Source organism: Dermacentor silvarum, chromosome 6 (assembly GCF_013339745.2).
Source record: "Dermacentor silvarum isolate Dsil-2018 chromosome 6, BIME_Dsil_1.4, whole genome shotgun sequence".
Taxonomy (NCBI): domain Eukaryota; kingdom Metazoa; phylum Arthropoda; class Arachnida; order Ixodida; family Ixodidae; genus Dermacentor; species Dermacentor silvarum.
Genome location: NC_051159.1, coordinates 16,107,347 through 16,130,389, shown reverse-complemented (window position 1 = coordinate 16,130,389; position 23,043 = coordinate 16,107,347). Strand labels below are relative to the sequence as shown.

General features: G+C 49.0%; 1 protein-coding gene across 1 annotated transcript in view; it reads right to left on the bottom strand.

The window, feature by feature from the left end:
- The window catches only part of LOC119455307 (tight junction protein ZO-1), a 212,745-nt gene extending 209,265 nt beyond the window's left edge, over window positions 1-3,480 (bottom strand). Inside the window, exon 1 of the mRNA XM_037716704.2 lies at window positions 3,280-3,480. Coding sequence (XP_037572632.1) covers window positions 3,280-3,342 — 63 coding nt within the window. The 5' untranslated portion in view covers window positions 3,343-3,480. The remainder of the gene's footprint in view (window positions 1-3,279) is intronic.
- Window positions 3,481-23,043: the final 19,563 nt, after the last annotated feature.

Here is a 23,043-nt window from a genome sequence, read left to right as displayed (position 1 = left end):
AAGCAGGCAAACTGCATGCTGGAGTAGAGCTGCGAAACTCTTCAGTGGTTTGAAAACAAAAGCCGTTTTAAACCGAAGCTTTCATGCCGAGTTCCAGGCACTTCGTCGTACGTATTTGGCCTCTAACGCTGAACGCCATCTAGGAGTGGTGCAGCGAAGCAGTAGCTTACCGTTTCAAACCTACATACTCGAGGGAACAGTGGCTCTAGTGCTTATGCGAGATGCAAGCAGGACGATTCAGCCAGCATGATGGGTGCCTAAACTTCATCCTTTTGGCTTCAAGCGGTTTTGCAAACTAATTATTTTCAACAAAGTATAAATAATTAAATAAACATTAATGAAATTGTCCCGACGGCAGCATTTGAGCAAGGGACCTCTAGCACACAAGCCTGATATTGAAACCACCACGGACACATGTGTCGACAAGCGACAACCCAGCGCGTTTCAATCCACAGTTGCATTGGAAAAAGCCAAAGCATCAGAAACAAGAGTCCAACGCGACACTATCAATCACCACTGAAAATTTTTAAAAATAATATGATGTACTGCATGTAAATATGTGTAATGATATCCACCCTGTGTACAATTCACTTCAAATAAAATAATTTCTTTCTTTAACATGCTACTTATTAATATTGCATGTGGCTATTTCACGCCGGTAGCTGGGGTGGTATACAATAAGAGCTTCGTGGATTGCTGTTGACATATATGGTGATCCCTTCTGCTACCAAGTTCGAGCGTTTGATTTTTGACGTGCAGGATAAGTAGACGGTGTACACGCGTTCTCTCACGCGTCGGTCCTTTAATTAGCAGACGGTCTCGCAAGCTTTGAGGATGTAGGCAAATGCTTTCTGCATGAACAGCGGCGTGGCACGACCATGATTTCGGAGTCTCTCCACAGCAATTTTAGGGCCAATAAATATATTTCACCACCACCACGATTTTCCTTACGTCTGTGTGGGAATTCCACTTAAATTTCTCAGGCAATGAGCTGGACAGTGCGACGTAATAAACTGCCCATTGCGAAAACGTTCTACGCACTCAGGCTACGATTACACTGTGCTAGCTTCATGGTTGTGTCGGCACCATTGCGGAGGCCACGCTAATAAAAACGCTGGGTAGGGGGCTATCTACGAGTAGCAAAGAGCAGACAACGGCAGCCAGGAGAGTGACTTCCGGTCGCTGTGCTTCGACCGAAATCTCGGACAGTCCCCGACAGCTGGATCCTGTGACTGTGACGCGCTCTTCTGTCAGGGCTAGTCAGACCGGAAGCCGCGGACGGTTTGCGGACAGTCCGGGATTGCATAATCGAAGAGGCCCACTAAGCACAAGAAGCTCAAACTATGACATCTATAAGGCAAAATCTCAAAATTTGTAGGGTTCCGTTCCCACTTACACACTCATACATCACTTTTCATGCAATTGTGTCTCTGAGTTTTTGTTATGTGTAGAAGTGCAAACATGGTTGTGGTGGTGTACTAATCAGTAACATGACAAAAAACCGTGGTTGTTTTCGAATATCAGGCAGATAGTCATAGACATGGTTAGTGTCAGTATGTGCATGTGAATGTCACATGTATACATTCGGACACACATTTAGCTTTTCCAGAGCTTATTTCATCTGAAGGAGCACTTTTCTGCTAGACATGAATATCACGACACTGTGATCTTTTCGATGCAAATTTAAATATTCTCTTTACATGCTGCTCATATAGGAGAGGGAGCGTCACACACATCCTGCCACTGCCAGCTAATGCTGGCACCCTTGTGGAGGGAGGGCTAGGGCAACTCAAATGCACGAAAGGGTTGAGAGCGTAATTGCTGTTAACAAAATTCCTAAATCAAAACCCGTATTTTACGCTTTGTACTGCAAAAACACCTTTTTGAGGATACCTAAATATTTTCAGCTTTTATCAATGATATATTGGACATGACAAAATCACTTAATTAGCAGTAAAATAGCCGCACATCAGCGAATTCGGAAGAGCACAGTGTTAGTTTAGCTTGTGATTATTTTGCGAAATGAGAAGCGTGAAAATGTGCGCGACAAATATCAGAATTCAGTGTTTCAAAAGGTGTAGTTTGTAGCCGAACGGAAGTGTTGCACATGCGGGAAAATCGCGTATAATAAGCGAATGAATCTAACTTTCATATGTAAACAAATGCCCAAGAAGCGTTCCATGAGCCGCGCAACCATGCCCGCGAAGGAACCAGCAGCAAGTTGACCGTTTTAAAGCAATCGCCGCATTCCTCTCGACGTCCGCTTTGCTTGGGCACCGACAGGTGGCGTAATGTCAACAAATGGCACGCTCGGCCACCGATCGGAAGGCTATCACACCGCTCACTCTGCGACGTCAACGATCGATAATTTGCTGTCAAATGAGCTTTCAGGGCTTCCGCGCGGGGGTGGCCGCAGATGCGACAGCACGTGCACGGCGCACATATCCTGCTGCAGTAGTCACGTCCACATTTGCGAAATTTTAGGTCTCATATTGGTTATGCCAACTTTCCAAAAACCAAAGTGACATGACTGCCGCAAGATCTGAAAATTTAGTACATTGGTTCTCTATTTCCAAGTGTCGATTTGCCCCAGCAACGTTATGCGATCATCCGCAGATGCACATTCGACGAAAGCGCTGAGCAGGGTCGCTGTCCGACGGCATCTCAAATCTCGGGCGTCTGCATATATTTTGATATTTGCCAAAAGGCCAAGAAGCCCGCAACTCCTGCAGAACACGAGATCACGTTAACGTCAGATCTCACATTTTTGAATGCAAACACTCTGCAGGCACGAACTCTTGAAGCTGTCAAAGCTAGCGCACCTCGACATTAGATTGCCTGGCTGCTAGCTTGGTTTCTTTCTGCTCAGCATTCTAAGGTTTGTCTCCTGACGTTTCTGAGAAGCAACGCCGTTAAAACAATCACCAAGTGTCAGCTTGATGATTCAGCTGTATACGCGTTTTAAAAGGATTAATTAAGCTCCCCGACACTGACACACACGTGGCATTTTCCACGAAGTCGGCACTGGCATGTGCCAACATGACAGCAAGCATCCCAGAGAGGCGAAGCAGCCCCCTGGCGCTCGACTCGGCAGCGCCTGCAAGCACGCGGTGCACACCGCGGACGAGCTGCGCGCTCGTTCCGACCCAAGGCGCATGTGATGTGTGATTTGAGCGGAACAAAAGAACCTCGTTACAGCGGCATGCGATATTGGGGCCATCTAGCGCAACCTAAGCCAACTAGTAGGCACGCTGGGAGTGGGGGTAGTAGCGGACCGACCTGTTCGAGGGGAGAAACGCTATTCTTGTCCATGGCGAGAAATCCAAAACAGAGCGTCTTCATAGGGAACGCACGCACACACACACACGCACTCGGACGCACAGACACGCGGTGCTGGACGCCGGGTCAAGCCGCTGGCTTGGTGGCGACGAACACGGCCCACGGCGGCCGTCCGCACGCGAGCGCTGACAGCACTGCGCGGCCGTTGCTGCTTTGGCCAATGGGATGCCGGAGAAGTTTTGAAAACGGGGCCCTCCGAGGGAGGGGAGTTCTCCCCGCTCTCAGATCCGGTCTCGCTGGCGGCGGCGCATGCCGGCCGCTCAGTCGCTCTTCGAGCCCGTCCCGGTGTGCACTTGTTACCAACATACACGATGGTTCACATAAGTCCCGCGACGAGTGTCCCGCATCTCGTCCGGGAACAACGAGACCGCGAATGTCGCCTGAGGCACAGAGGTGTGGAATTTTTTTTTCGCTGAGCAAGAGCGAGGACTCGGAATGCGTCGGCAGCGAGCACGGCCTTGCTGAAAAAAATTGCGCTCAAGTGGGCTAAATAAAGTCGATCAAAATGTGGAAGTAGAAAAGAAAAGAAGAAGCGGAGGATTAATTACAATTAAGTAGCCAAATTAGGATACACGTGAGTGTAAATTAATGCTTTTAGATAGCTCATACTATACAAAATGGATGTGCGGCTCCTTTTATTCCATCGCCCAATTCAGACACATCAAATGTAATTTTGCGAGAGTGCTGCTCAGATTCGCTTCCGCCTTGTTTTCTTGGCAAATTATAGAAATTATCATTTCCTCGATTTTGAATGACAGGCGTACAGAACGCACTGGTGGGCTAGTTGGTACTGCATAACTTGAGGTATAACGCAAAAGGGCACGCAGTACGACAGAGGGGCACCGCGTCTTTGTCTCCTCTGCACGACCTGCAGGACGAAAGCCTCTGCCAGCGATCTTCACTTACCAGTCCCATGTCTTGCGCTAGCTCATTCCAACTTGCGCCTGCACATTTCGTCACCCCACTTTCTGCCGTCCTTCCCTTGGCATACATTTTGCCCACGGACGTCGGAACCCCTCTCCCAAATACTCGTATTTCTATGAGGTCTCGGCGACTTTTTTTTAATATCACGTATAAGAGCTATGCGTCCTCATCAACTTTTGTTCGCTGTTAATTCTGTTCGCTCCCACATGCACAACGCTTGCTCTCTTCACGAGATCCCTATCTTTAATTCATGATCATAAATGTATAGGTGTTGGTGTTTTCTGCTTCTTCATAAATGAGACAACCTAGCAAAATGGTTCGCTGCATATATAATATTATTACGGGAACGAAGGATTAAGCACTGGAGACTATTTACAATGTATATTTACAATAGCCAACTGCAGCGCTGGCCTGTTCAGCCGACAGATACAGAGCAAGAAGCAGTAGAGCACTGCACGGGCGGGATTTTTCGGCCCGAGCCCGGCCCGGGCCCGCTATACGAGGCCCGCGCCCAGCCCGGGCCCGTAATACAAAGCCCGAGCCCGGCCCGGGCGTACATGACCGAGACCAGCCAGGGCCCGTGGTTCCAAGCCCGGGCCTGTGTTACTGAGCCCGGGCCTGGCCCGGGCCCGGGCATTCATTACAAAGCTTAGCTAGGGCCCGCGTGTGCATGACCAGGCCCGGCCTGTAAGAAAAAAAGTCTTTTTTTTTTTTTTTACCTCCAGATTGTACCGTATCTGTCAGCCTCACCTTCTCGAGGTTTAATCAGCTGCAGTATATAAGCTGTAAAGGCGTACTTTGCTCACAGGCGTTAGGGCCAACCGTCCGATCAGTTCAGGGAACCGCGAGCCCGAGCGGCGTAGTCCGAGCGATGCGCTGGAGAGACTGACCCACTAGACAGCGCTGGTAAAGATGCCCCACTGCATCGTCCCTCTCCTACACTACAAAGCAATAAAAGACCGAAATCTTTGTTTCTCCCACGGGAACATCAGTAATCCGGCCCATTGCCTGTGCTGCTATTTTTCCGCTGGTGCGCATGTACCAACCTTGATTTGTACGATATGGTTCTATGATGTCATTTAGCGTGCAAATAAATATACAGGGTGTTTCATTTTAGCTGAACCAAATTAAAAAGACTGCCTCTGGCGGAATGCACAATTATAATCGCTGATCTAAACTACTCGATGAAGCGGCCATTACTTCCACGAGAAATCAAAACGCCTAATTGAAGAATTAACATAATTATGCTAATTACCTTTTTAAGTAATAGCCGCCGAACTATAGCCGCTGAGTTCGTAAGGCGTTCCACTTGGAACGAATTCTCAGGACTAAACCAGTTTCGAGATAATAATTTTCAATGTGTCCGACGAAATCAATCAAATCAATTTATACTCCAGTTTACATACTGGACGGTCATTTTGGACTAAAAGCTACATATGTAGCTTGACGTGACCCAAACGCAAACAGTGTGCGCACATGCACAATAATTCACTTATATTTCCAGCTATCGCTGGAGTTCCTCATAAACGAAATAGCTATGAACGGAAATACAAAGAATATTTCCGTCAGGGCGAGTTAACAGAATTGGAAAAAGTTTTAACAGAATGCATTTTAAACAACACAACAATAGCAATACTACAAAACAACGCAACACCAGCTATGCAACATAGCGTGAGACTGAATTTTACAAGATTAACATTTGCTTAGGACACGAACCAGGATGTACATTATATACTCAGAACCATACACAAAGGCAGAATAACAATCAGGTCAGATACATTGCAAGCGACCAAAGTATGAGCTGAGTTCTTTCTTACTGAAATTATCGACATGTTTGTATTTGTTCAAAGTGAATGGTAGGTTATGTATTAACGACTGATGCTTATAGAGTGTTCTGAAGTATGGAACTGACCATATCTCAGGATTTCTAGTGTTCGCATTAATGCGACGACGCTCTAAGGAGGATAATTGTTTTACGCAGTTCCAAGCTAATTCTGACATGATGGCCTAATGGATGGTCAGAACGTCTAATAGAATATTTAACATAATTACGCTAATTACTTTTTAATTATTTATTTTACGGCACATCTTTCAATCTACGAATTATAGCCGCTGAGTTCGCAAGGCGTATCCACTTGGAACGAATTCTCAGGACTGAACCAGTTTCGAGATACTAATTTTCAAAGTGTCCGACGAAATGCATGGGCGTTCCAGTTAACTTTTTGAGGAAAACGCTGTTTTATGCATTGAAGCACGTAAGTAACTGGCCTTAGCGCTAAAATAATGCAATAGTATCGACACTGGTAATAGTGCAATCGCAAAAGCGGTAACATGCAGAATGGTTTGAAGAGTGCTTCTTTGTATAATTTATTTTTCCTTACGCGGAAACAATGTTCGTTTTTGCGGAAAAGAAAAAAAAATAGCGTAGGTTGCACTGGCGGCGCAATGCTAAAGAGACAGCGGAGCTGATGGGCACCTAGCTAGTCCTTGCTTTTGGGCTAGGCTAAGCACTACCAAGTCATCCCCAGCATTTCCCGGAATTTATTTATAATTGATAGATTATCGATGAGCTATTGATTGGCTATCGATTGTGTATTGCAAGATATTGGCCACGTATTTGGGCTAGGTTAAGCACTACCAAGTTATCCGAATTTATTGTTTAGTGATCGGTTAGCTATTTATCAGCTATCGATTGGCTATGGTAAGGTATTGACCACGTATTTGGGCTCGGCTAAGTACTACCAAGTCATCCCCAGCATTGTCAGTAATTTATTGATTATTCATCGCTTATCGACAAGCTATTGATTGGCTATCAATTGCCTGTAGATGAGTGACTAAGTTTAAGTAGTCTCCACCATTCTTAGCTAGACTTATCCAGGCTCAGTTTCGCTAGTTCACAGGTGTATGTGCCATTGCGCATGGACCCCTTCAGCACTGCTGCCAGGATCGGCCCTCATTTTTGGATTTAGCAGACACATTACGCCCGGCTGAAACAGCTCCGCTGTTAAAAATGAGAATTTCATCTGTTTTACTATTTTCTTTGATAATATATACAGTCATCTGATAAAATATACAGTCACAAGAGTGGTGTGGATCATAGAACAAATGGGGATAACCGATATTATAGTTGACATGTAATGCGTAGGATGGATAACCGATCGACCATTAGAGCTACACAATTGGTATCAAGAGAAGGGAAGCGCAGTCGAGGACGGCAGAAAACTGGGTGGGGTGATGAAATTCGCAGGCGCAAATTGGAATCAGCTAGCGCAAGACAGGGTTAATTGGAGATCGCAGGGAGAGGCCTTCGTCATGCAGTGGACATAAATATAGGCTAATGATGATGATTATGACAGCCATCTTGCACGTGTGACTTAGCTTGGCACAGAATGCATTGAACCATGCAATGCATAACGGTCGCATGTGCTCGAAAGCCTACTTAGGCCCTTCAATGAGCGGGCCCGAGTCTGGCCCGGGCCCATGGCTTCAAGCCCGAGTCCGGCCCGGGCCCGCGGCCTCAAGCCCGAGCCCGGCTCGGGCCCGCGGCTTTAAGCCCGCTTCGAACGAGGGGTGGCGGTTGTGGCCGGTCGCTTCTACGTGAGCCTCTTTGTCCTCGCGTCACTGCCGGGTTGGGGCGCTTGTCTGCCTGTCTCGTTCGATGTCGGACATTGTCGCCGTCTGGGCGGCGCTGATGAAAGAGGCGGCCTCGCTGGAAACAACGAAAGAAGGCGCCCTGCCGATTTGGGACGCAACAGCTCTAAGAAGCAGTTCGTCGTCATCGATCGTCGGAAAGCCCGCGCGCATCGTCCACAACAAGAAACACGTAATATGCATGTATCATTATCCCCGGAGGCAGAAGCACCGTCCCGGTGCGTCTAAATATCGGTGCTAACAGGAGAGTAATATAGTTTGAGGCATGCGACATGCACAACGTGAGTGAAATTCGGGGCAGATGAGGCACTGGTACTGACTGGGGCGATTTCATAAGTAACTGGAGTCACGCCACGCAGCCCTCGATATGGACCTGTGTATATACCGAAACAGGAGTTTTTCTGACAGGCCAACGTGACGTTCGGGAACCACATGAGTACCAGAGATTCAGGCGAAAAGTTTAGGTCTCTGTGTTGACGATCGTACAAACGCCGTTGGTTCTCTTGCGAGGTCAGGAGGCGAGCGCGGGCAATTTCTCGTGCTTGGACTGCCCTGGTGATGCCTTCAAGTGCATATTCGCTGGTCTCTGCTGCGGTGGATGGAAGGGATCTGTCCAGTGGATAATGTGGGTTCTCGGCCGAACAACAGAAAGAACGGGGAATAACCGGCAGTGTCGTGACGCAAAGAATGGTTGGCAAATGTGACATAGGGTAGGGCAAGGTCCCAATCAGTATGGTCGGACGAGACATGCTTTGGAAGCATGTCTGTCAGGGTTCGATTCAGACGCTGCGTGAGACCATTAGTCTGTGGATGGTAAGACGTAGTCAGCTGAATTGTGCCTGGTTGAGCAGGACTGCAGGATGTCGGCGATGACTTTAGAAAGAAATGTCCGACCACGGTCAGTGAGCAGTTGGTCTGGAGCTCCTGCTGCAGAATCACGTCGCGTAAAAGAAAATCGGCGACATCCGTGGCGCAGCTTGTTGGAAGCGCTCTGGTGATGGCGTAGCGCGTGGCGTAATCTGTCGCCGCAGCGACCCACTTGTTGCCAGACGCTGATACAGGGAAAGAGCCAAGTAAGTCCAAGCCCACGCGAAAGAACGGCTCCGAAGGAATGTCCAGCGGTTGAAGGCACTCAGCAGGGAGCGTCGATGGTGTTTTTCGGCGCTGGCATTTCGCACACGCCGCAACGTATTTCCGGACGGAGCGGGCAAGGCCTGGCCAAAAGAGGCGTCGGCGAATCCGGTCGTAGGCGTTGGTGAGGGAGACGCCGAAGTGACCTGCCGTTGCAAGTCGTGAAGTTCTTGGAGAACAGCTGCCCGGAGGTGCTTAGGAATGACGAGGAGCAGGGCATGACCGTCGGGGCTTACGTTGTGACGGAATAATAGACCATCCCGGAGAACAAACAAGTGAAGGGACGAATCAGAAGGCGAAGATAGCAAACAATCAATCATGGCGCGCAAGATGGCATCACGGCGTTGCTCGTCGGCGACGTGTAGCAGCTGAGAAACGGTGAAAACGCAAGCGTCGGCATCGGTGTCAGGATCGGTGGGCGGTTCGTCCACTGGATAGCGTGATAAACACTCTGCGTCTTGACTTAGGCGGCCCGACTTGTACACTATACTGCATAGGAATATTCTTGTAGCCGAGAGCCCAGCGACCAAGCCGGCCGGTATGCGATCCTTGAGTGAGGAAAGCCAGCAAAGCGCGTGGTGGTCCGTGATTACAGAGAAGTGTGTACCATACAAGTATGGGCGGAATTTGGAAACCGCCCAGACGAGAGCCAGGCATTCCCGATCTGTAATCGAATAATTGCGCTCCGCTGCTCTGAGGTGGTGGCTAGCGTAGGCGCTAACCCGATCTTGTCCCCGTTGGCGTTGGGTAAGACGGCTCCGATACCCTGACCACTGGCATCGGTACGGACCTCTGTGGGATAGGACGGGTCAAAGTGGGCCAGTATAGGTGGCGTGGTGATAATGTTGGTCAGGTGGACAAACGCGGTAGTTTGAGCGGGACCCCGCCTAAATGGCACGACCTTCTTCAGAAGATCAATAAGTGGTCGAGCAATCGTTGCGAGGTCTTTAACGATCGAATAGTCGGAAGTAGGAGCAGAGTCCTACAAAACTTCGGACGTCTTTGACAGATTGAGGTACAGGAAAAGACGTGACAGCACGAATTTTCTCCGGGTCAACAAGATAGTGAAGAAGAACCCACCCCAATTGAATTGATATGGGATCCCGGCTCACGCAGGGAACCCGGGGAACGAGGCGGCCCACCAGTGTGCTCGAGGATTCGTCAGCCGAGTGGTGGGTCCCGTCTCTGACCCAGGGGACCTGGTCAGCGAGCCACTGACCACATACCACGATATTGCCCAATACTACTGTACCGTATATATGTCGACAAGCGATGGAGACACCGGTCACTATAATATTCACCGCGGTGTTCCCCAAGGTGGCGCTCTCAGTCCGACTCTCTTCAATGTGACATTGATTGGACTTGCGTCTGAGCTTCCCAACACCGTAAAGAGTAGCGCATATGCTGACGACATATGCATATGGGCATCTCGAGCTACGCGTCCGCAACTGCGTGCGCGTCTGCAACGTGCAGCGACAATTACAGCCACGTACTTACGACGTCAAGGCCTCACACTTTCAATTGAAAAATGTGCAGTGCTTGCCTTCACGCGCAAACAAATGACTAAATACCCGATAGTCGTTAAAGGAACATCGATACCTTACGTAACACACCACAAGTTCTTTGGTGTAACCATCGACCGTGAACTATCCTGGTTAAGGCACGTCACTGCACTGGAGTCAAAACTGAAGAGTTTTGTCCTTGTGCTTCGGGTGGTGGCAGGAGCAAGATGGGGCCCGTCGGAATCGTCTCTTCTTCAATTGTACCAAGTCCTGTTCGTAGGCTATATAAGATACAGCATGCCAGTGCTCTCGAGCATGAGACACAGCTGTGTGCGTATGTTAGAGAGCATACAAGCTCAAGGATTGCGCACGTGCTTGGGCCTACCACGCTGCACCTCGACCAATGGAACCATCGCGGAAGCTCGGGCTTGTCCCATCAACGTATATATGCTCTGCGAACCTCTTCGAGTGCGCCTACGCTTGTTGACCAGACATAGGCAACATCCCCTATCAGCACTCCCTGCCACACACCCAAACTGCAGTTTTTCAACAGCTATATTACGTCATGAGAATATTCTGCCGTTTAGATTCTCTTCCCCATGCATTCCTAGTGCACCTCCGTGGGTCCTGCCTACACCGCTTGTTAAACTTCAAGTCCATGGGATTACGATGAAGTCCTGTGTTTCATCCATTGGCCTTAAGCAACTTACCCTATCGCACATTTTCACAGCATACAGTGGTACTTCTCACGTGTATACCGATGGCTCTGTTACCCCATGTGCCTCCGCCGCAGCCTTTGTCATCCCGCAAATGTCCATCGCTTGACGGTTTAAATTAGACCACAAGTCCACTTCAACTGCTGCAGAACTTGTTGCTATCCACGAGGCAATACGATTCCTTGCAAGATAGCCTCCTCGCATATGGACTTTATTTTGCGACGCCAAAACCTTCTTCAAGTCATTGAGTGCGTTATAAGACAAGGTTTTAGCTCTAGAAATCGCAGAGCTTCTCGACATTGCGACCAAAAGCGGCCACCACGTCATCTTTCAGTGGATACCTGCCCACTGTGGCGTGATAGGAAATGAACAAGCAGACGCTGAAGCTAAAATAGCTGTAAATAATGCGCCAGAAGTCAGCATCGCGTTCTCACGATCAGACACGAATGTCCTGCTTCGGTGCGTTATGCGGAACTCTACACTTGAGTACTGGACCAATCCTGATCGACGACACAGGCGACTGACTGCCCAAATGGGACCCAGAAATGAAGTTCCGCATGCCTCATAAACTGAAGAGGAGCATAACAAGTATGTTACACCGGATTCGTCTTGGTGTTGCACTCACGAGGCGTTATACGCATATCATCGGCTACAGTGACACTGGTCCCAACTGCGATCACTGCCCAGTGCCAGAAACACTTGAGCACATATTTTGCTCATGCCCAGCGTACGCGCGAGAACGGCAGAGCCTCATTTCTACTATTCAGCGAGTTACTAAAAGACCAATATCTGACCAGATTGTACTATATAGGTCCTTTTATAGGTCCTTGGCCTGACGCCAACAGCGCAGCTGTCGTCATCGAATCGACTATAGCCTTCCTTCAAGCCCCTGGTCTCGATGCACGACTCTAGTATGACCTCAACGTGATGGGCATGTATATAGACCTTTTCATCGGGCGAGGAGTAAAGGACGCGCGACGAGCCTTTCCTCCTCTCTGGCTTGTGCGAGCCGGTGCGGCGCGGCTTGAATGTGTTGCCGGTCGCGCGCCGCGAAACGATTTCAAGGTGTTTTAGCTAGTTCTGAGTGCAATTTACGGGATGTCTGTTCTTGCGAGGTCGTCGAACAACCACTGTGTAGCCTTTAGGTGCAGCAGTAGCTACAGTATCTGGAAATTTCTCTTGGATGTGCAAAAATGCGACACGCATAATCAGCCGCGGTGTGTGTATGTGTTGTAAACTATGTTGGATGTACCGGTTTTCACTCGACGAAGAGTTGTTGTGAAACATTTGCATCAGCCACCGGCATCGTTCTCACGCATTTTAAGTCTATTTTTAGACTTCAAATCACTATCTCTGCGTTAGCACCCGCCGTGGTTTCTCAGTGGCTATGGTGTTGGGCTGCTGAGCACGAGGTCGCGGGATCGAATCCTGGCCACGGCGGCCGCATTTCGATGGGGGCGAAATGCGAAAACACCCGTGTACTTAGATTTAGGTGCACGTTAAAGAACCCCAGGTGGTTTAAATTTCCGGAGTCCCCCACTAGGCGTGCCTCATAATCAGAACTGGTTTTGGCATGTAAAACCCCATAATTTAATTAATTAATTAATCTCTGCGTTAGCCTTCTGCAAGAGACCGAAGGCTGTGCTCAACACAGCGAGCACTGCGGTTTGCAAACCAACATGATACACACAAACTTCGTGCTTTGATCGGCATTGCCTTTTTGCCATGTAAGGTACAATATAGAAAGGGGATCGCGTAAAGAGAACCCAACAGCTATTGGTAAGGACACAATTTCCGTAAGATGGGTGAATGCGTCGTAGATGACTGAACTTACGAGAATGAAAAAAAAAAGAGTTCATATGTCCTACTGTTGCGGCAAAATAAAACATTACACGGCATAACGATGCAATAAGGCTTCGCATGGTCGTGCCGCATGCTTGGACCACTTGGACCATGCGCTATATAGAACAGATCTATATAACACAGCATTTAGTACTGCCTCGGACGCTCGCGAAGTCTGCCGCTGGTCGTTCGATCACTCGAAAAGTGTGATTCACACTTTACGGTATGCGGTTATTATTAACCAAACTATTTTATTTGTGGGCGGAAGCCTTTCCCAGCAAACAAGGCAGTCGTTCAATGTGTCTACAGATAACAACTTGAACGCTTGTCAAAGTAAACAGCAGCAGAACGGTACCCATGCTGTTAGGATCGTCAAATGGTTCGTAACTTCTCTTTGCAGCTAAACCAGAGCTACCTAACTCATATTCGAGGCTAATTGGCAGGCGCTCAAACAAACGCGCACACCTCGCGCTGGGTGCTTCGTTCGCCCTAGCGCCAGCAGAAACTGCAGCCGCTTAATTACTTCAGACTTAAGTTCCTTCACTACGCCTCACAGGACCATTCCCTACGTAGAAGACGCCATTTCATGCTAAATAGACCGCGCGAGTGCGAAAAAGTCCACCAGAAACTGCCACCGAGTGTATACCATAGCTTACAACACGGGCGTTCGCCCAAGCCAGCATGCCAACTGCCCATAGATGGCGCCACTGCCTACGCAATGGCGGCGCCCATGAAAAAACGGTCTATACGCACCTCCTAATCTTATCATCATCATTCATCGCTCTTTTTATCCCCCCCCCCCCTTCCCCAATGTAGAGTAGCAGGCCAGAGCAAACTAACGCTCAAGCCGACCTCTCTGCCTTTCTGCAAATAAACCTCTCTCTCTTCTCTGGGACTGCAGAGAAGATCCCCCCCCCCCCCCCCCCACACCAGATCTCCTGGCCGCTCCCTCGCCTGAAGTGTGGGAAGCGATACTTATGAACCTGAACCTGGAGGTTCAACTTCGGGCCATCAAAAGAGCCGAGGAGGTGGCTGTAAGGAATCAGCATGGTAGCCACCCCTCATTAAGCCAAATTAACAAAATAAAGTTGTTTCCTCCTCCTCCGGGTCTGGTTGAATACCGGAAATGTCGACGAGGTTGCCCAGCACTGTAATCTGACGATGACCGAAGTGACACTTGATGAATCTAGTTGGAGCCCAGCCTCGCGGAAGACTTGAAGAACCGCTGATAAGCGCTCAAGGTGTGTCTCAAATGTAGACGAAAATACGAGAACGTCATCTAGGTAGCAGAGGCATGTTGACCATTTGACCGCTGATAAGCGCTCAAGGTGTGTCTCATGTTGATTCAGACACACCTTGAGCGCTTATCAGCTAGATATACCGGGTGTTCAAAATTAAGCTTTATGGCTTTCTTAAAATTATGCACTGGGAGGCACATGCAGACCACCTGCGCAAATCAGTTATGCGGCCAGGTGGACACAAAGTGAGATGATAATTTTGCTGTCAGCAGCCCAATTAACCAAAATTGAATAATTAACTTTTTATTGACTGCAGTAAGTGTGTATGTTTGTATTCAAAAGTTAGACGCAGTCGTATTTCTACACAGTTTCACTTGGAAGAATTCTTCTAGCGTGTCTGTGCTCCGAGATATCCAACTCCAAATTTTAGTTGTCGTTCCCATGATTACGCATGCAAGAGAGTGAGGATCGGCGCAAAGCTCCTCCCTGATGTGACGCGGCCGTTGCGTGCGGCGTTTAGTCTGACAACTGGGCGGAGGCATTGGCAAAGATAACTGTCCCCCTTCCCCTCACGGCTGGTGAAATGAAAAAAAAAAAAATCGAAGAGCCCGTAAGCGCTGTCGTAACACGCAACCGCGCAGCCTGTACAGATGGCGGCAGCTGCCATGCCGAGATAATGGTGCGAGCGGAGAAGCCGGAGGGCAGTACGCGTGCGTAATGGTGACTGGACTACCGGGCATGGTCCTTGTCTGGGCTACGAAAATAAAGTGACTGCTGATTTCCAAGTATTGTAAGTTTTATTGAAATCAAGAGCAACAACTGCACCATCAACAGCAGAAACATTTTTAGCTATGCTAACGAATATTTCATACTCCCGCTTTATGTTTGGTGTTGTCATGCACAAATCTCATGACAACACTTCACCCATCAAGATGTGAATGCCGTAAAAATGTTCAAAATGCCTCCCTTCCACAGCAACGCAAAGCCTAAACCGCTCTCGCGTCAACTCGATAATTCTGCGCAGTACGACAATTGAAAGTTGGAGTCAGATATCTCGGAGCACGAACACGCTAGAATAATTCTTCCGACTGATACTGTGTAGAAACACTACTGCCTCTAAGTTTTCAATACAAACATGCCCACTTACTGCAGTCGACAAAAAATAATTGTTCAATTTTAGTTAATTGGGCTGCTCACAGCGATAATTATCATCTCACTTTGTGCCCCCCTTATTTGCACACGTGGTCTTCGCGTGCCTCCCAGTGCCTAACTTTAAGAAAACCATAAAGCTTAGTTTTGAACACCCTGCATTATCAGGCGCAGCCGCCAAGCACATGGCTGTATTGGGTAACGTCCTTTTCCTATAAGCTCGGAGAAACCGATACCTGGCTTCGCTACAGGTCTTCTTCCTCTTTCTGGGGTTTTACGTGCCAAAACCAGTTCTGATTATGAGGCACGCCGTAGTGGAAGACTCCGGATTAATTTTGACCACATGGGGTTCTTTAACGCGCACTACAACGCAAGCACACGGGCGTTTTTGCATTTCGCCTCCATCGAAATGCGGCCGCCGCAGCAGGGATTCGATCGCGCGATCTCGTGCTCAGCAGCGCAATGCCTGAGCTGACTGAGCCACCACGGCGGGCTACAGGTGTTGCTCAAGCCGTATAAAACGCGGGCTTATCGTGAGCAGAAACGGTAAATTTCGGTAAATAAGAAAGGCTACTATCATCATCATCATCATCATCATCATTGACAGCAGCTGACCCCCCCCCCCCCCCCCTCAGAAAAAACCTGGATCCTCCCCTGCCCTTGAAGCAAAGAGCCCACCATGTGTTCGAACGTTGCTGGGGCATTGCATAGACCGAATTGCATAGCTTTGAATTGATATAGACCATCAGGGGTGACGAACTCTTGGTCCTTTTCTTCCACAGAAATTTGCCAATAACCAGACCGAAGGTCTATTGATGAAAAGTAGTTGGCACCGTGGAGACAATCGAGGGCGTCGTCAATGCGAGGCAAGGGGTAGACGTCTTTTTGGGTAATTCGGTTCAGATGACGATAATCTGCGCAGAAGCGCCACGTGACATCTTTCTTTTTAACAAGCACAACGGGGACGCCCAAGGGCTCGACGAGGGTTCAACAATGCCTTTGGCAAGCATCTTCTGCACTTCATCTTGAATAACCTTACGCTCTGAAGCAGAAACTCGATATGGCCGGTGATGAATAGGACTGGCATCACCAGTATTTATGTGATGCTTAACGATTGAAGTCTGGCCCTATTGTCGATTGTTAAGGTAGAAGATGTCGCGGTAGCAAACCAAAAGGTGGCACAGAGCTGCTGCTTGTTCAGGCAATAGGGCCGCAGCAATCACGGGACTAAATGTTGCGTCATGACAAATAGCATCCTGTGGACATGGTGAAGAATCGGAGCAGACGTCTACTGAAAACGTCGTGACATGGTCATCTCCTATAGCACGCAGCGTTGCAACCGATATGCCGTGGGGTAGAACTTGCTTTGTCAGGCCAAAATTGACGACGGGGAGGCATGTCCGGTTATCAGCGACGGTTACGACGGAGCGGGGCACAGTGATATTGCGCATCAAAAGAACATCAGGAACAGGTGTGGCGACGTAATCACCATCGGGCACAGGGAAAGATGATAGCATATGGACGAAAGTCAAGGCTTTAGGCCGCAGGCGGATGAAGGCGGTCGTACTAAAGTTGTTCGGCAGTTCGGCCCGATTATGCGCGAGTAGAGAAAGTTTGAGGTAAAGGGTACCGGCAGAATAGTCGATAAAAGCTGGATGCGCCGTAAGAAAGTCGAGTCCGAGGATTAGGTCATGGGGACAATTGGTCAGCACTGTAAAAAGAACTGGAACGTGGCGGTCGGCGATACTTAAACGGAAAGTACACATTCTAGTGACGGCAACAGTGCTGCCATCGGCGACGCATACGGCTCGTGTAGTAGCAGGCGTAAGAACTTTCTTCAGTCGACGGCGGAGGTTATAACTTATTATGGGCACCTGGGCTCCAGTATCTATTAACGCCGTCAAAGGGACACCGTCGACGTGAACGTCAAGGAAGTTCTGGTTCGTTGGGAGCGTCAATGGAGGATTTCGACACGACGAAGATAATGCACTACCCCCAGGAGCTGCATGGTCTACTTTTTCGTCCGGGAGGGTCCATAATTGGTCGGCGACGAATAGCGGCGTGGCTGGGGCGACGGGGGCCGACGGCGCTGAGGTGACGGCGACTGACCGTCATCGATGGATACGTCAGAGGTAGGAGGCATACGGCGAGGCGAGTTGCGGCGAGGATCGGCATATGGGAGAGGAGCCGGGGACATCCAGGAGGTGCGGCAGTGGCGAGCGATGTGGCCAATTCGGAGGCAACGGAAGTAAATTGGCTTTTCTTCCGGAGTTCTCCACTCTGCAGGGTTGCGGTGTCTGGGACGGGAATACAGATCGCTGCGAGGCGCAGCTGTCGGCACCGGTCTGGCGTCAGGTCGGGAGACAGAGCAGGCAGCAGGAAAACCGAGGTTGGCAAATTAAATTTTTGTCGCACAACTGCCTGAATGAGGGAGATCGCTGGAGCTGGTTGGGCAATGGTGGGGTCAAGTGGTCGTGGATGGAACGGGGCAGGACTTGTAGTCATGAGCTCGCGGTGAACAATACGTGTGACGTTCTCATTGAAGGGGGGTGAAGCGGTAAGGTCGACGCAGGATGACGTCGCGGCCGTGTTAGGGAGCCGGGAGATCTGTGGAATGACGCGGCGGCTTTTGGCGAGCTCAAAGCGGCGGCGCATTTCTTGACAATGACGTTGATGGTGGAAACATTGTTGAAGATCAACGTATTGAACGCGTCGTCCGCGATTCCGTTGAGAACGTGGCCTACTTTGTCAACCTCGGCCATTTTCTCGTCGACTTTCCGGCAAAGAGCGAGCACGTCTTGTACGTACGAGACATACGATTCAGTAGAAGACTGAACTCGGGTAGCAAGCTCTTTTCTTGCAGCCAGCTGCCAACCAGTCGGATTTCCAAAGAGGTCGCTGAGCTCCTCCTTGAAAGCATCCCAGCTGGAGATCTCGTCCTCGTGTGTCCGGAACCAGACACGAGGTGTTCCGCCCAAGTAGAATAGTACATTCGATAGCATAACGGTAGGGCCCCAGCGGTTCTTTCGGCTCGTATCGCGAAGATTGGTAACCATGACGTACGTTGTCGTCAGAGTCGCAGGAGCAGAAGCAGACGAGGTGTCGTCACCGGGAGCCATGGCGGAAAGCAGGACGGTGCGGCCGCTGCGGAGCTCCGTGGCGAGGGCGGGGAACGGCACTCTCCCCCAAAATGTTACGCGAACGAAGGATTAGGCATTGGAGACTATTTACAGTGTATATTTACAAAAGACAACTGCAGTGCTGGTCAGTTCAGCCGACAGCTGTTATTAACTGCGGAGATGTTTAAGCCGGCCGTAATGTGTGCCGCCTGCCACTGCGTTGCCTAGCAACCACCTCGCAGAGCGTCGCGCGCTATGCTCGGGAGAGAGAAATAGAAAATGAGAGTGAGAGAGAGAGTGTGCGCGCGTTGCGCCATATGCTTGAGAGAGAGAAAGAGAAAATTAGAGCGAGAGAGAGAGAGACAGAGAAACAAATTGTAGCAGCACCAACGAGGCAACGCGCAGAGGTGCTGCCGACGCCATCCGCGCTTCTCCGTTTCCCCGCATTAGCGCCGAACGCTCACGGTGTCCGTGACTGCAGCAGGCGCCTCTGGCGGCGGCTCGGCCGAGCTCCCACCAGCTGCGCGCTACTGCGCATGTGCCGTGACGTCATCCCGGCATGTCGTCTGCTGCGCGCCGCCCGTACACGGTGCATAGCTTTCGCTCCACTTCCCCTACGTGCGTTGGGACTGCAAGTGCATCGCGAGGCTTTCCCCGATGCCGCGGACCACGAGGAAATGCTTATACACTTCATATAACTTAGCATCCTTGGCATTACTTCGTATAACTTAGCATCACTTCGTATAGCCAGGACCAGCTAGGAACCGATCCGCTCCGCTGTATCTTTAGCATAGGAGGAAAGTTTTAATTGTTTCGGGGAGGGGGGGGGGTGACCAGTGTTCCGAACCCTACCCCCATGTATGCATATATATATATATATATATATATATATATATATATATATATATATATATATATATTCCTTTAATAAAAATTACACTGAAAACTTCGTGTGACCTCGAAAGATTATTCACTGAAACGACGAGCTTATATGAGCATTTGCAAGACCTCAGAGCAGGAGACAGCCGGAGACCCCTCGTCGCCCCAAGAGAGTGGCATCTCTGGGATGAGCATGCGACAAGCGGATTCAGTTAAACACGTTAGGGAGAGTTATATTTGTTTTGTGCGCATTTCGTCGCACAAGTACACATTAATGAAAAATGCCATGTAACACACTGTAAATGTTTTAATAAAAAAGATACAATCAAGAAATATTTTCCTGGCGAAAGGTCTGTTACTGAGAAGATAAGACATAGCATATATAAAAATTAAACAATATATATATAGCAATTTCTGAACACAACTTATGACGAAATGTTAGCTTAAGTATAATGTAATTCCACAACGCAATAGTTTCATTACTTGTCAAACCATGCCTTATGCCACTGGTTCAGTTTATTTTCCGGAGGCAGAATAAAGGATTATAGAGTAAAAATCATCAGGTGCCCAAATAAACATATTAACAAATAAATAAATAAGACAGCGATATCTCAAAAGCGCGAAAGGACTCGATAGCAAATATAGGAACAGCGCGGATTCTGTTATTGAGCGGCAAATGCAGCATATGACGAATAAAAATTAATACGGAAAATGCACAGCATGGACTGGGGAGTTTTAGAAATAGCGCAACCACGCGTCTTTTCTTACCTGAATGGCCTCACTCTGCTTGCTCTGTTATGTACCCCATTTTCGTTGTTTTGTATATAACCTTTTGCGTTGTTCCCTAAGCCAGGTGGTTTGCTTTGACTTGTAAGTTGGTGCCTTTCTCTCTCCTATTAAAGACATAAATTCGTTGTCTGATGCGATGATTTCACCATCATTGAAAAAGTGTTCGTTCGGGCACTTTATCTGGAAATGAAGTGGTCGGCAATCTTATTCAAATTGATTTTGTGGGAGAGTTCTTTGTGGGCGTGCAAAATTGCCAGATGGTTAAAACGGGCTTGTCCAGTCGTCGACCGAAAGTACATTTTCAGTCGCCGAAGGCAAGAAAAGGACCTCTTGAATGGGGTCTACGAGACCGGTATGGCCAACGAAATTTTTTTAGCTTGACCATTTCCGGCAAAAGGTTTCGCAGGTGTTCGCCCTTGCTCCCCATAAACATGTGCACGACGTCCTTGAATGTGTGCAATGACGCCGCCCTTTGCTGGCTTAAAATGTCAATCAGCATATCTATGTGCAAAATCAGGCGTCCTGGTTCAAGGTCGTCACCGCAGAACGCTATCCCCGTAGAACTAGATCCCTGTGGCAAGCTGCTCAATGTGGGACTTAGGCTGCCAGATATCAGGCGGATACCTGTTGTTTAACGAAGACAGCACTGTGTCAAGCACTTAATAGAACGTCTGGCGGTACATGTCTCTCGCTGATGAAAACATTTGAGTTGGGGAACCTTCTTGATAGCGGCGTGGAGTCTTCTTTTGCCTAGTAGCTGGAACCCACGGGTCCTGAACTCCGACTTTTCCTGCCTCTGCCATACATACTCGGGTCACGCGCTTTATTTTGGAGTTAATCTGTGCCGAGTTCAAGCTTGGGCCACCCGAGATGGCTGGTACCTTCACGTGCGCTGCGTCCTCGCGCCTAGTGTTATGTTTCCGCTGGTGCTTATACGGTGGACCAATGCCTCCTCTTAGAGGAGCCATTGGGTGGACAATACGCTTCCTTTTCAGCATCATGCGGGTTCTGGTGAAGTACCGATAAGCCAGGTACCCACTGTTGGTTTTGTCGTTGGTGCTCATGCTGCGTTTGTAGCCGGTGCACATTGCAAAGTCCGCAGCCGCGGTAGAAGTGAGCTCGATGCCTGTTTTCTATTCTGCTTTTATTGGGACAACAATTGTATCGACACTCCAGGCAAATGTTTGCTGTCGTCGTCACCGTGATATTCCGTATAAAGTCCATAAGTCATATGACTGAGCGACCCATACACTGTGGGTGTGAGAAAAAGCGCGTAACACAGCCGAAAAGCATTGCGGCTTGATCGACATTATCTTCCCACGCGATCAATATTCGGGTTAGTTGGAGGTCTCGTGACCAAATCCGCGCATGGGGAGGAGAGCACGCGTCTTCTCATCTAGCCCTGCCCCAGCTGCGAATGACTGTGCGTGGTTGACGCTTACGCGGCCCGCGTGCCGTATCCAATTGTTGGTAATCACTGGGGGCTGCAATGATCAAGGGCGAGCAGGGATGGCTGCTAACTTCATGCGTGCTGTCTTCCTTCTTAGGCTGTTTTTCCGCGCCCCAAGTGTTGCAGATCGCATAGCCTAAGTTAAGATACAGGGGTTAAGATACCCTGCTTGGACCTGTACGAGGTTTGCAGTATTGAATAAATAAATAAATAAATAAATTGGAGATCGCAGACAGAGGCGGTCCTGTAGTGGACATAAAAATATGCAGATGATGATGATGAATTTAATTTTCGGAGTCGCGGTGAATCGCATGGCTGTACGAACCGGCAGTACCCGCTGCTGGCGTTCTTCATAATGTCAGCGTTGTGATAGCGACTGTTCGGGGTCATCCAGCGAGATATTTACAGGCTTACATGGTCGGTGCATCATACGATGTTTGTTATTTTAGGTTTTAAATCAGCAATAAAATGTTACTACAATTCATATAGACGATATAACCAACGTACAGACTCGTGTGAAGGCCGCACTTTTTTGCCGCAATTTTGACATGGGGCCGGGCCCGTTTATCTAATTTTTCCAATTACAAGTACGAAATCCGCCGTAAACATCCGCGATCGCCTCCTCTCGCCATCTATAGCCGTGTACAACTTTTGAAGGCAGCGACATTTTCCCCTCAAAGAACCCCACTGTCCAGACTGTGGAGAGGCGTACTGCTCTTTATCACATATGCTCTGGCAATGCCCTGCGTTACGCTTACCACTATAACGGACTGGGAGGCAGCCCTTAAGAGCGGCGACCTCTCAGACCAACTATACGGGCTGTCCAGAGGGCCTGGGACAGGGCGGAGGAACACGATCTTCCGACCCTGACGTGGGTGCGGCCCGCGACGGCTACGGGGACTCCCTGAAAAGGGAGGTACCATAATGCGGTTCCTCAGGACCATCAATAAAGTTCTTTGTCTGTATGTCACCTCTCATGTCTTCTTAAGTTGTAACCAACTTTTTTTTTAACACGAAAGTGTTTTATGCCGGGGTCCACCAAGACTTCACTGACGTATTTCCGTCACGGAAATACGTCATAGAACATAATACAAAGAAAGAAACCAGAAGAAAAAGTTCCACAAACATGCAAAATTTGGAAATCGGACCCACGACCTCTCGGTCCGCAACGATAGATCGCCGAGCGTTTAACCCATTGCGCCACAAACGCATTTGCAGAGAGCTACACAGACGCGCCTTATATATCTAACACTCCTCCGTGTACCCGCGCTCTTGCTCGGGGCGGTGCCGCCGCCTACGAGCAGAAAAGAGAAG